The sequence below is a fragment of the Branchiostoma lanceolatum genome, chromosome 16 (genome assembly GCF_035083965.1).
Source record: "Branchiostoma lanceolatum isolate klBraLanc5 chromosome 16, klBraLanc5.hap2, whole genome shotgun sequence".
NCBI lineage: Eukaryota > Metazoa > Chordata > Leptocardii > Amphioxiformes > Branchiostomatidae > Branchiostoma > Branchiostoma lanceolatum.
The window spans coordinates 7514247-7527447 of NC_089737.1; the positions used below are offsets into that span (position 1 = coordinate 7514247).

General features: G+C 41.0%; 3 protein-coding genes across 4 annotated transcripts; all 3 read left to right on the plus strand.

Moving 5' to 3' along the window:
• The first annotated feature begins 494 nt into the window (after nt 1-494).
• LOC136422000 (neuropeptide F receptor-like) lies at nt 495-4318 on the plus strand. Of its 2 annotated transcripts, XM_066409603.1 has the most exons (3): nt 495-615; nt 1359-1436; nt 1605-4318. In XM_066409603.1, exon 3 carries the CDS (start codon nt 1918-1920, stop codon nt 2953-2955), a length of 1038 nt encoding a protein of 345 aa, XP_066265700.1. In that variant the 5' UTR covers nt 495-615; nt 1359-1436; nt 1605-1917; the 3' UTR covers nt 2956-4318. The 2 variants fall into 2 exon arrangements, with proteins under 2 accessions (XP_066265700.1, XP_066265699.1); XM_066409602.1 differs by lacking the exon at nt 495-615 and having other exon boundaries at nt 650-1436.
• A 209-nt stretch (nt 4319-4527) lies between these two features.
• Nucleotides 4528-8312, plus strand: LOC136421997 (somatostatin receptor type 2-like). The gene is made up of 3 exons (XM_066409597.1): nt 4528-4869; nt 5635-5712; nt 6012-8312. The coding sequence occupies exon 3, from the start codon at nt 6319-6321 to the stop codon at nt 7354-7356; it is 1038 nt and encodes a 345-aa protein (XP_066265694.1). The 5' UTR covers nt 4528-4869; nt 5635-5712; nt 6012-6318; the 3' UTR covers nt 7357-8312.
• Nucleotides 8313-10122: 1810 nt separating this feature from the next.
• Nucleotides 10123-13195, plus strand: LOC136421885 (somatostatin receptor type 2-like). Its single transcript, XM_066409457.1, has 2 exons — nt 10123-10216; nt 10491-13195. Exon 2 carries the CDS (start codon nt 10804-10806, stop codon nt 11836-11838), a length of 1035 nt encoding a protein of 344 aa, XP_066265554.1. The 5' UTR covers nt 10123-10216; nt 10491-10803; the 3' UTR covers nt 11839-13195.
• The last annotated feature ends 6 nt before the right edge of the window (nt 13196-13201 follow it).

A 13201-nucleotide genomic window follows, 5' to 3' on the forward strand; every position in this document is an offset into this window, starting at 1 on the left:
AAGTGTAATCATAGAAAGCAAACCATAAAAAGCACAGCCGAACTCCATCACATGAATTATCGAGCGGAATAGCAAACAAGTCGTGTATATATGAGAATATACTTTCTGCAATGAACATATATCTGGAACATACGTTTATGCCGTAGGGGGGGGGGGATTCCGCGTAGAGGTACCATGCCATGAAAAATTGCCCCCTACCAAAGATGGCCGACTTGGGAAGTCTTTTTATCAAAAGTGTTGTGTTCCATCGGCGACTATTTTGCCGTTGTGTGAAAATGATTTATAATGTTAAACATCTGAAACATTATACGCTTCTTCTGTAGGTGAGGGTCGGGTACAGTATAAAGATTATATCATGAAATAAAATTGAATTTACCTATACATACGATCAAGTTTTTAAACTTCTTTCCAACCACCGGAAATCAAGGTGAATAGCTTCAAGGGTTTATCATTATATTTGGAACATGCCATGACGACACATAATTACCATAATGACAACGCAGAAGTTGGGTATGTTTTCATTGGACGGCACATATACATCCCTCAACTTTGCCCCTCAATTATCTATGTACACACCCAATGACGTCAGTACTGCGGAGACCTTCACAAAAGCAGGTACGTCATTTTTTCTTTCTTCGTGACCTCGGTTATAAACTCTATATCATGACAGTATGAACAAGTTAACAACTTTGATTTCAAAACTCAAACAGAGATTCAAATTCGATCTGGACCACATATTTCATGAATATACAAGATTTCAAGGTCTAAAGGATAGCATGGTAAACAAAAGGACCACACCTAACTCACCTAGCATGTAAACAAGCCGCAGGTCTCTAGTAAGACATAACGAAGGAATTGTAAAATGTCGTACCCAAATGAGTCCTGAATGTAGTATTTTGTCGAAAATATTTTTGTTTATTTGATTTAGCAGACGTGTTTTAAAAATGGCGACCATGTCACAAACGCAGGTTGCTATTAAAAGGATGCAGAATATCCGGTTCTTCAAGTTTTGCAAATTCTAACCCTGGTCACGTACTACGGTAGACAGAGAGCGCCTTTTGACAATATCTTACATACTAAGAAAGTTTTATCAAAAAGACATGCTCTTCTGTTAATAAGAAAATCCTATTAAAAGGCATTCATTGTCTTCTTAATAAGATCATACTATTTAGAATGCACGCTCTGTCTTGGTGACCAACATTATCTATAGATCAACGGAAAGTTTTACTGCTCCAAAATAAAATATGTGTGCTCATTTAGATCAAAGAGAAGCTTTGTTCCTTCGAAATCGTCAAATTTTGTCGTTTGAATGACGACTTCTGCATTTAACGCTTGGGGCCACATTCTTTTCACTGCAGCGTCACCTAGCAGTGGGAAGTAGAATTGCAGTATTGCCTTGAGGAAGGTAGCAGACGGACTACCAAAACCGTCAGCAGGTAATTGCAATTGGTTGTGTAAAATGATACCATATTCTTTTATTCGTTTTAATTCGTCATACAGTTGACGTATGATTTCACCAAGATTTCATAGTGATCTAGCTATATAGTCTACTCAACAAAATATGTGCACTTTCTTTACCACAGATCTTCTAATTCACCTTCCAGGTTTGCATTTTGAGACGGCGACACTGGTACCCAGGTTGAGAAAAAAAACATTCCTGAAAAGTGAACCAAAGAAAAGAGAGAAAAGTACGTACATGAACAGTCGACCACCACCCCACAACAACAACAAAGATATCAAAAGCAGAAGTACTTCTTCAGTACCAGAGAAAGTCGCTAGGGGCCCATAACCAAACTTGTCCTTCAATTTCTGGCATTAGTTACATACAGAATATCGTACAGATCCACCCATAGCTTCTTGAGTTATTCTGTCTCAACAACAAAACCACAAACGGCACCGACACGACACTGAGCAAAGATGGCGTCATTTCCGGTGCTCCCTCTTCCCAAGGTGAGCGATGTTAATGAGACAGTTACACGATTCGATATAATCGAAACACTGAACGCAACCACATGGTACACTGTGATTCACTTGATTTTAGCAGCCATGGGCGCTATTGCCAACGCTCTCGTCATCTACATCCTACTGAGGAAACCAAAGATGAGAACGTATCCAAACATCTTTGTGTTCAGCCTTGCGTTGTCAGACTTTGTCTTCTGCGCAGTGGCGATCCCTTTGTCGTGGATGGTGTTCTGGCTCGATGGTTTCAATGGTTGGCTGGCGCATTTATCGTCTGTTAGCTACGACACTTGCACTCTTGTTGGCGCTCTGTGTCTGACGACCATGAGTATCGAACGTTACCAAGCTGTTTCGAACCCGATACGTCACGTCCAGCGGTGTCAGTCTGTGAAACGCGGCTTGCTTGCGATCGCCGGGTTTTGGGTCGGTTCGATTCTCGTAAGCGTCCTCTTTTATGTCTTTGTGATGGAACCAGGAAATCGCCAAGACGTGAGATCTGCGGACCTCATAAATCCCACGCTTGCAGCAAAACTTTACAGTTTCATAGTGATGTTTGCAGTCCCATTGCTGGTTACAGTAATCTTTTACATACTGTTATTCAAGGCCTTAAAACAGCGTGGTGATATACCCGCTAGGGCAAGGAGCGAAGCCAGGTCCCATGGCCGTGTGACTAGGATGGTGACTGCCGTTGTGGTAGCCTATGTCGTATCGTGGTCTCCAGCACACGTCGTAGGTTTAGTAGCCGTTTCAGGCAGCAACATCACAGTTCTGGCACTCGCCTTGCGGGTTTGCTTCGTACTGCAAGTCATCAATGCGGTGACGAACCCGTTCCTATATGCACTGCTTGGGGAAAGGTTTGGGTTCTACATACGAGAAATGATGTGTAGAAAGAACCCGGGTAAACAACAGCACAGGGATGGAGAACCTACGGCAACACATGGACACGAGCAAAGACAAGATGGAACAACTTCAATGGCAGACAGTCAGGCACTGTGAAGTGATGAAGACAGCCAAGAGAGAGATGCGCTTCAAAGACAGATATACAAGCTATATTTCCCCACTTAATACAATTATGCATTATGGACGATTTCAAAATTCTTAATATGCATTTAGGCATATCCTCCATAAAAAATAACTGTTGTTGCCCCTCCGTCATTACAAAGAACGAGAAGTACCCAGACCCAAATATGCATGTCAGTACTCACACTAGCTTGAACATATTGAATTGTTCTCTATGTATCTAGCCATATGGTGTAAAGATCTTCGTCAATAACATTTAGTTTTGTATATAATGGTGGATAAAGGGTTATAACCAAGGCAGCAATGGCGATGACCAATAAACACCGAGGACAAGGGTGATGATGGACCGAGTGCACCAGGACCGAGACAGGAGTGGAGATGACCAATCACCACCAAGAACAGGAATGCGATGGACTAATCAGTAACAAAGACGGGGATGGGGATGCCTAATCAGCACCAAGGACAAGACTTATGATAACCAAATCAGTACCAAGGACAGGTTGGTAATCGCCAATAAGCAACAAGGACAAGGATGGTGACAGCCAATCAGCACCAAAGACAGGGATGGTGTTGGCCAATAAGAACCAAGGACAAGACTCATGACCAATCAGCAGCAAGGACAGGTTTGTGATGGCCAATAAGCACCAAGGACAAGACTTATAACCAATCAGTACCAAGGACAGGTTTGTGATGGCCAATAAGATCAAAGAAGAAGGACGATGGTGGCTGATCAGCGCCAAAGACAGGAGTGGTGATGACAAATCAGCATCAAAGACAGTGCACGTGAACATAACTGGACAGCAAGTTAGCATGATCACTCTATAGAGCAACAGGGCAAGTAAACATGACTTTAATTTTTATATAGCAACGGTGAAAGTAAACATGACTCTATATGGTAGCAGTGCAAATGAACATAGCAAATGTACAAGTGAACATGACTATTTATAGCAAAACTGGAATGAACATGACTCTATATACTGTAGTAACAGTGCAAGTAAACATGACTGTGTATAGAACAGTGCAAGTGAACATGACTCTTTACAGCAGCATTGCAAGTGTACATGGCTCTATAAAGTAACAGTGCAAGTGAACATGACTCTGCATAGGAACAGTGTAAGTGAACATGAAAAATAAATAAAGAAAACATGGATCGCAATAATTAGTGCTATGTTATTTGTACAAGAAAATCTGAAAACTCGCTGCTATTTACAAAGAAAAGCATTTCTTTTGTACTGAATATACTTTTCGTTTCGGCCTCTTATTCAACAATGAGGCAATAAGTGTAATAATAGAAAGCAAACCATAAAAAGCACAGCCGAACTCCATCACATGAATTATCAAGCGGAATAGCAAACAAGTCGTGTATATATGAGAATACACTTTCTACAATGAACATATATCTGGAACATACGTTTATGCCGTGGGGGGGGGGTTCCGCGTAGAGGTACCATGCCATGAAAAATTGCCCCCCTACCAAAGATGGCCGACTTGGGAAGTTTTTTATCAAAAGTGTTGTGTTCCATCGGCGACTATTTTGCCGTTGTGTGAAAATGATTTATAATGATAAACATCTGAAACATTATACGCTTCTTCTGTAGGTGAGGGTCGGGTACAGTATAAAGATTATATCCTCAAATAAAATTGAATTTACCTATACATACGATCAAGTTTTTAAACTTCTTTCCAACCAGCGGAAATCAAGGTGAATAGCTTTAAGGGTTTGTCATTATATTTTGAACATGCCATGACGACACATAATTAACATAATGATGACGCACAAGCTGGGTATGTTTTCATTGGATGGCACATATACATCCCTCACCTTTGCCCCTAAATTATCTATGTACACACCCAATGACGTCAGTACTGCGGAGACCTTCACAAAAGCAGGTACGTCAATTTTTTCTTTCTTCGTGACTTCGGTTTTAAACTCTATATCATGACACTATAAACAAGTTAGCAACTTTGATTTCAAAATTCAAAGAGATTCAAATTTGTTCTGGATCACATATTTGTTGCGACTTTCTTTCATGAATATTCAAGATTTAAAGGCCTAAGGGGTATGTAAGGTCACCAAAAGGACCACACCTAACTCACCTAGCATGTAAACAAGCCGTAGGTCTCTAGTAAGATCTAAATTTCTGACGAAGGAATTGTACAACGTCTTCATTGAATGAGTCCTGAATGTGATATTTTGTTGACGATATTTTTGTTGGTTGATTTAGCAGACGTTTTTAAAAATGGCGACCATGTCACAAACGCAGGTTGCTATTAAAATGAGGCAGAACATCCGGTTCTTCAAGTCGCACAAATTCTAACCCTGGTCACGTACTACGGTAGACAGGACGCGCCTTTTGATAGGATTTTTGTTAATAAGATAACCTTATTAAAGAGACATGCTCTTCTCTTAATAAGAAAATCCTATAAAAAGGCTCATTGTCTTCTTAATAAGATCATCCTATTTAGAATGAACGCTCTGTCTTGGTGAACAGGGTTGTCTATACATCAACGGAAAGATTTTTGACCAAAATAAACTGTGATCATTTAGAGCAAAGATAAGCTTTATCACTGGGCCCTTCCAACCTGTCGAATTTATTATTCGTGTTCGCATGAGGACTGTCAGTAACGTTTGAGGCCACAATCTTTTCACTGCAGCAACACCTAGCGGTGGGAAGTAGAACCAGTCTTCATTGCCCCGAGGAAGGCACTAGTAGCAGGACCACCGAAACGTTGGTAGGTAATTGTTATTAGTTGTGTACCGTAGTTTTGGGTTCGTTATGAAGCGTCTTACTGTATAATTTTACTCGTGTTTTCTCTAAAACTTCCAAAAGTTTGAATATATGTCAAGTATTTGAAATATTTATTTTGAAAAAAAAAACTTGATTGCATATCGTTAAAAGAGTTTGTGTAATTTGAGGTCTACAATATTTGCTATTTTCTAACATCCTTGCTGAAAAAATTGGATCTAACCATGTACCAATCCAACAATATATGCACTTTCTTTGCCGTAAATCTTCTAATTCGCCTTCCAGGTTTGCAATTTGAGACGGCAAAGCTGATAACCAAGTTGAGAAAAAAAATCTGGAAAGTGAGCTAAAGAAAGGAGAAAGAAGTCAACCACCACCACTACAACAACAACAAAGATATCAAAAGCGGAAGTCCTCCTGCAGTACCATAGAAAGCCGCTAGGGGCCAATAACCGAACTTGTCCTTCAATTTTGTACATAATTCATATGTCAAATATTATACAGATCCGTTGACAGCTTCTTGAATTATTCTGTCTATGAACAAACAAACAAAACACAAGCGGCACCGAAACGACAACAACGGTGAGGTAAGATGGCGTCATATCCGGTGATCCCTCTTCCCAAGGTGACTGTCAACGAGACAGTTACACGATACGATCTTATCGACACACTGGACGCACCCACATGGTACACTGTGATTCACCTGATTCTAGCAGCCATGGGAGTTGTAGCCAACGCGCATGTCATCTACATTTTACTGAGAAAACCAAAGATGAGAACGTATCCAAACATCTTTGTGTTTAGCCTTGCGTTGTCAGACTTGGTCTTCTGCGCAGTGGCGATCCCGTTGTCGTGGATGGTGTTCTGGCTCGATGGTTTCAATGGTTGGCTGGCTCATGTATCGTTTGTTAGCTACGACACTTGTACCCTTGTTGGCGCTCTGTGTCTGATGACTATGAGTATCGAACGTTACCAAGCTGTTTCGAACCCGATACGTCACGTCCAGCGGAGTTCTATGAAACGCGGCTCGCTTACAATCGTTGGGTTTTGGGTGGGTTCGATTCTCGTAAGCATCCTGTTTTACGTGTTTGTGATGCTACCAGGGGACCAACAAGACGTGAGATCTGCGGACCTCAGAAATCGCACGCTTGCAGCAAAACTTTACAGTTTCATAGTGATGTTTGCGGTCCCATTGCTGGTCACAGTCATCTTTTACATACTCTTATTCAAGGCTTTAAAACAGCATGGTGATATACCCGCTAGGGCAAGGAGCGAAGCCAGGTCCCATGGCCGTGTGACTAGGATGGTGACTGCTGTTGTGGTAGCCTATGTCGTATCGTGGTCTCCCGGACATGTCTTAGGTTTAGTAACCGTCTCGGGAAGTCCCTACAACATCACAGCTCTAGCACTCGGCTTGCGGTTTTGTTTCGTACTGCAAGTCATCAATGCGGTGACGAACCCGTTCCTATATGCACTGCTTGGGGAAAAGTTTGGGTTCTACATACGAGAAATGATGTGCAGAAAGAACCTGGGTAAACAACAGCACAGGGATGGAGAACCTACGGCAACACAGGGACATGAACAAAGACAAGATGGAACAACTTCAATGGCAGACAGTCAGGCACTGTGAAGTAATGAAGACAGCCAAGAGAGAGATGCGCTTCAAAGACAGATATACAAACTATGTTTCCCCATTTAATACAATTATGCAATATTGACAATTTCAAAATTCTGATGCATTTAGGCATAACCTCTATCAAAAAAGAATTCTTGTTACACTTCTGTAATTATGAAGAAACGAGAAGAACCAAATATGCATTTCAGTACTCACACTAGCTTTGTATATATTGAATTACTTTTTATGTATCTAGCCAGATGGTGTAAAAAGTACCGTACAGTAAAGCTCTTTGTCATCAATATTCAGTTATGTATGTAATGCAGGATAAAGGGTTATAACCGAGGAACGAATGGCGATGACCAATAAGCACCAAGGACAAAAGTGATGATGGACCGAGTGCACCAGGACCGGGGCAGGAGTGGAGATGACCTATCACCACCAAAAATAGGGATGCGATGGACCAATCAGTAACAAAGACGGGGATGGGGATGCCTAATCAGCACCAAGGACAAGACTTATGATAACCAATCAGTACCAAGGACAGGTTGGTGATCGCCAATAAGCAACAAGGACAAGGATGGTGACGACCAATCAGCAAGGACAGAACCAAGGACAAGACTCATAACCATTCAGCAGCAAGGACAGGTTTGTGATGGACAATAAGCACCAAAGACAAGACTTATAACCAATCAGTACCAAGGACAGGTTTGTGATGGCCAATAAGCTCAAAGAACAAGGACGATGGTGGCTGATCAGCGCCAAAGACAGGGGTGGTGATGACAAATCAGCATCAAAGACAGTGCACGTGAACATAACTGGACAGCAAGTAAATATAATCACTCTATAGAGCAACAGTGCAAGTAAACATGACTTTATATAGCAACGGTGAAAGTAAACATGACCCTATATGGTAGCAGTGCAAATAAGCATAGCAAATGTACAAGTGAACATGACTATATATAGCAAAACTGGAATGAACATGACTCTATATAGTAACAGTGCAAGTAAACATGACTGTGTATAGAACAGTGCAAGTGAACATGACTCTTTATAGCAGCATTGCAAGTGTACATGGCTCTATATAGTATCTGCAAGTGAACATGACTCTTTATAGCAGCATTGCAAGTGTACATGGCTCTATATAGTATCTGCAAGTGAACATGACTCTTTATAGCAGCATTGCAAGTGTACATGGCTCTATATAGTATCTGCAAGTGAACATGACTCTGCATAGGAACAGTGTAAGTGAACATGAAAAATAAATAAATAAAACACAGATCGCAATAATTAGTGCTATGTTATTTGTACAGGAAAATCTGAAAACTCGCTGCTATTTACAAAGAAAAGCATTTCTTTTGTACCGAATAAACTTCTTTTTTTCGTTTCGGCCTCTTATGCAACAATGAGGCAATAAGTGTAATCAGAGAAAGCAAACCATAAAAAGCACAGCCGAACTCCATCACATGAATCATAGAGCGGAATAGCAAACAAGTCGTGTATATATGAGAATATACTTTCTGCAATGAACATATATCTGGAACATACGTTTATGCCGTAGGGGGGGGGGGGCAATTCCACGTAGAGGTACCATGCCATGAAAAATTCCCCCCTGCCAAAGATGGCCGACTTGGGAAGTTTTTTTTATGAAAAGTATTGTGTTCCATCGGCGACTATTCCGCTGTTGTGTGAAAATGATTTATGACGATAGATATCTGAAACATAAGTTTCTTCTGTAGGTGAGGGTGAGTGGGGGGGTACAATGTATAGATGATATCCTCAAATAAAATTGAATTTGCCTATACATAGAATCAAGTTTTTAATCTTCTTTCCAACCAGCGGTGGGAAATGTGAATAATTTAAAGGGTTGTGATTATATCTTGAACACGCCATGACGATGCATAATTACCATAATGACAAAGCACAAGTTGGGTGTGTTTTCATTGGACGGCATATATACATCCCTCAACTTTGCCCCTAAATTATCTATGTACACACCCAATGACGTCAGTACTGCGGAGACCTTCACAAAAGCAGGTACGTCAATTTTTTCTCTCTTCGTGTCCTCGGTTATAAACTCTACATCATGACACTATCAACAAGTTAAGATTTCAAAATTCAGAGATTCAAATTCGTTCTGGATCACATATCTGTTGGGACTTTCTGTCATGAATATTCAAGATTTAAAGGTCTAAGGGGTATGTAAGGTCACCAAAAGGACCACACCGAACTCACCTAGCATGTAAACAAGCCGTAGGTCTTTAGTAAGATCTAAATTTCTGACGAAGGAATTGTACAACGTCGTCATTGAATGCGTCCTGAATGTAGCATTTTGTTGACAAAATTTCTATCAATTTGATTTGAGGCAGACGTGTTTTTAAAATGGCGACCATGTCACAAACGCAGGTTGCTATTAAAAAGATGCAGAATATCCGGTTCTTCAAGTCGTGCAGATTCTAACCCTGATCACGTACTACGGTAGACAGGGAGCGCCTTTTGATAGGATTTTTCTTACTAAGAAAATCTTATTAAAAAGACGTGCTCTTCTCTTAATACGAAAATCCTATCAAAAGGCATTCATTGTCTTCTTAATAAGATCATCCTATTTAGAATGCACGCTCTGTCTTGGTGAACAGCGTTGTCTATACACCAACGGAAAGTTCCAAAATAAACCGAGTGTGATCATTTAAAGCAAAGATAAGCTTTATCACTGGGCCCTTCTAATCTGGCGAATTCATTATTCATGTTCGCATGAGGACTGTCAGTAACGTCTGAGGCCACAATCTTTTCACTACAGCGACACCTAGCGGTGGGAAGTGGAACTAGTCATCATTGCTCCGAGGAAGGCACTAGTAGCAGGACCACCGAAACGTTGGTAGGTAATTGTTATTTGTTGTGTACCGTAGTTTTGGGTTTGTTTTGAAGCGTCTTACTGTATAATTTCACTCGTGTTTTCTCTAAAACTTCCAAAAGTTTGAATATATGTCAAGTATTTATGAAATATTTATTTTGAAAAAAAAAACTTGATGCATATCGTTAACAGAGTCTGTGTAATTTGAGGTCTACAATATTTGTTATTTTCTAACCATGTACCAATTCCAACAATATATGCACTTTCTTTGCCGTAAATCTTCTCATTCGCCTTCCAGGTTTGCAATTTGAGACGACAAAGCTGATAACCAGGCTGAGAAAAAAATTCTGGAAAGTGAGCTGAAGAAAGGAGAAAGAAGTCAACCACCACCACTACAACAACAACAAAGATATCAGAAGCGGAAGTGCTCCTGCAGTACCATAGAAAGCCGCCAGGGGCCAATAACCAAACTTGTCCTTCAATTCTGTACATATTTCATATGTCAGATATTATACAGATCCGTTGACAGCTTCTTGAATTATTTTGTCTATCAACCAAAAAAAACAAAAAAAACACAAGCGTCACCGAAACGACAACAACGGTGAGGAAAGATGGCGTCATATCCGGTGATTCCTCTTCCCAAGGTGACTGTCAACGAGACAGTTACACGATACGATCTTATCGACACACTGGACGCACCCACATGGTACACTGTGATTCACCTGATTCTAGCAGCCATGGGCGCTGTAGCCAACGCGCTTGTCATCTACATTTTACTGAGAAAACCAAAGATGAGAACGTATCCAAACATCTTTGTGTTTAGCCTTGCGTTGTCAGACTTTGTCTTCTGCGCAGTGGCGATCCCTTTGTCGTGGATGGTGTTTTGGCTCGATGGTTTCAATGGTTGGTTGGCGCATGTATCGTTTGTTAGCTACGACACTTGCACTCTTGTTGGCGCGCTGTGTCTGATGACTATGAGTATCGAACGTTACCAAGCTGTTTCGAACCCCATACGTCACGTCCAGCGGTGCCAGTCTGTGAGACGCGGCTTGCTTGCGATCGCCGGGTTTTGGGTCGGCTCGATTCTCGTAAGCATCCTCTTTTATGTCTTTGTGATGCTACCAGGGGATCAACAAGACGTGAGATCTGCGGACCTGAGAAATCGCACGCTTGCAGCAAAACTTTACAGTTTCATAGTGATGTTTGCAGTCCCATTGCTGGTTACAGTCATCTTTTACATACTCTTATTCAAGGCTTTAAAACAGCGTGGTGATATACCCGCTAGGGCAAGGAGCGAAGCCAGGTCCCATGGTCGTGTGACTAGGATGGTGACTGCCGTTGTAGTAGCCTATGTCGTATCGTGGTCTCCAGCACATATCATAGGTTTAGTAGCCGTTTCAGGCAGCAACATCACAGTTCTGGCACTCGCCTTGCGGGTTTGTTTCGTACTGCAAGTCATCAATGCGGTGACGAACCCGTTCCTATATGCACTGCTTGGTGAAAAGTTTGGGTTCTACATACGAGAAATGATGTGCCGAAAGAACCCTGGTAAACAACAACACAGGGATGGAGAACCTACGACAATACAAGGGCACAAGCAAAGACAAGGTGGAACATCTTCCATGGCAGACAGTCAGGCACTGTGAAGTAATGAAGACAGCCAAGAGAGAGAAATGCGCTTCATAGATAGATACAAACTATCTTGACTCAATACAATTATGCAACATTGACAATTTTAAAATTATATGCATTTAGGCATATCCTCTTTAAAAAAACTGTTTTAACGCTTCCGTCATTACAAAGGAAACGAGATGAACCCAGACCCAAATATGCATTACGGCATTCAAACTGACTTGTATATATTGTATTTTTTATGTATCTAGCCATATGGTGTGAAATGGTATAGTAAAGGTTATCGTCGTCAATATTCAGTTATGTATCTAATGGTGGATAAAGGGTTTTAATCAAGGCAGCACTGGCGATGACCAATGAGCACCAAGGACAAAGGTGATGATGGACCGAGGGCACCAGGACCGAGACAGGAGTGGAGATGACCAATCAGCACCAAGAACAGGGATGCGAGTGAACAATCAGTAACAAAGACAGGGCGGTGATGACCAATCAGCACCGAGGACAAGAATTATGATAACCAATCAGCACCAAGGACAATGATGGTGATGACCAACCAGCACCAAAGTCAGGGGTGGTGATGACCAATCAAAGTTACTTTTGTACTCTTTATCCGTGACTCCTGCCCCTCCACTTCGACCTTGTTGAAAAGCGGCCCGCATGTCTGAACAAGCAGTCGAAAGAAAACAAAGGCTTTGACTTGACTTGACTTGACACCAAGGACAAGACTTATAACCAATCAGCAGCAAGGACAGGTTTGTGATGGCCAATCAGCACCAAAGACAGGGATAATGATGACCAATCAGCACCAAAGACAGGAATGATGATGACAAATCAGCACCAAAGACAGGGATGATGATGACCAATCAGCACCAAAGACAGTGATGATATAGTATATAGTATAGTATATAGTATGGTAAATGTACAAGTGAAGCTGGCTATGTATATCAAAACTGGAAGTGAACATGACTCTGTGTAGCAACAGTACAAGTGAACATAACTCTATATAGTAACAGTACAAGTGAACATAACTCTATATACTAGTAGTAACAGTACAAGTGAACATAACTCTATATAGTAACAATGCAAGTAAGCATAGCTATAAGGCAATATGATAACAGTGCAAGTGAACACGACTGTGTGTAGAACAATGCAAATGAACATGACTATATACAGTAACAATCCAAGTGAACATGACTCTATATAGTAACAGTGCAAGCAAACATGACTCGATATAGAGACAGTGCGCTGAATATATTTGGTTTTTTTTTCGTTTCAGCCTCTTAATTTGACAAGAGTAATCATACAAAGCAAATTACCAAAATCAGAATTGTACTCCATCACATGAATCATTAAGCGGAATAGCAAAAGAATAACTTA

What these genes read in the sequence shown, in the direction of transcription:
- LOC136422000 (XM_066409603.1), top strand. Translation starts at nt 1,918, where the DNA reads ATGGCGTCATTTCCGGTGCTCCCTCTTCCCAAGGTGAGCGATGTTAAT.
- LOC136421997 (XM_066409597.1), top strand. Translation starts at nt 6,319, where the DNA reads ATGGCGTCATATCCGGTGATCCCTCTTCCCAAGGTGACTGTCAACGAG.
- LOC136421885 (XM_066409457.1), top strand. Translation starts at nt 10,804, where the DNA reads ATGGCGTCATATCCGGTGATTCCTCTTCCCAAGGTGACTGTCAACGAG.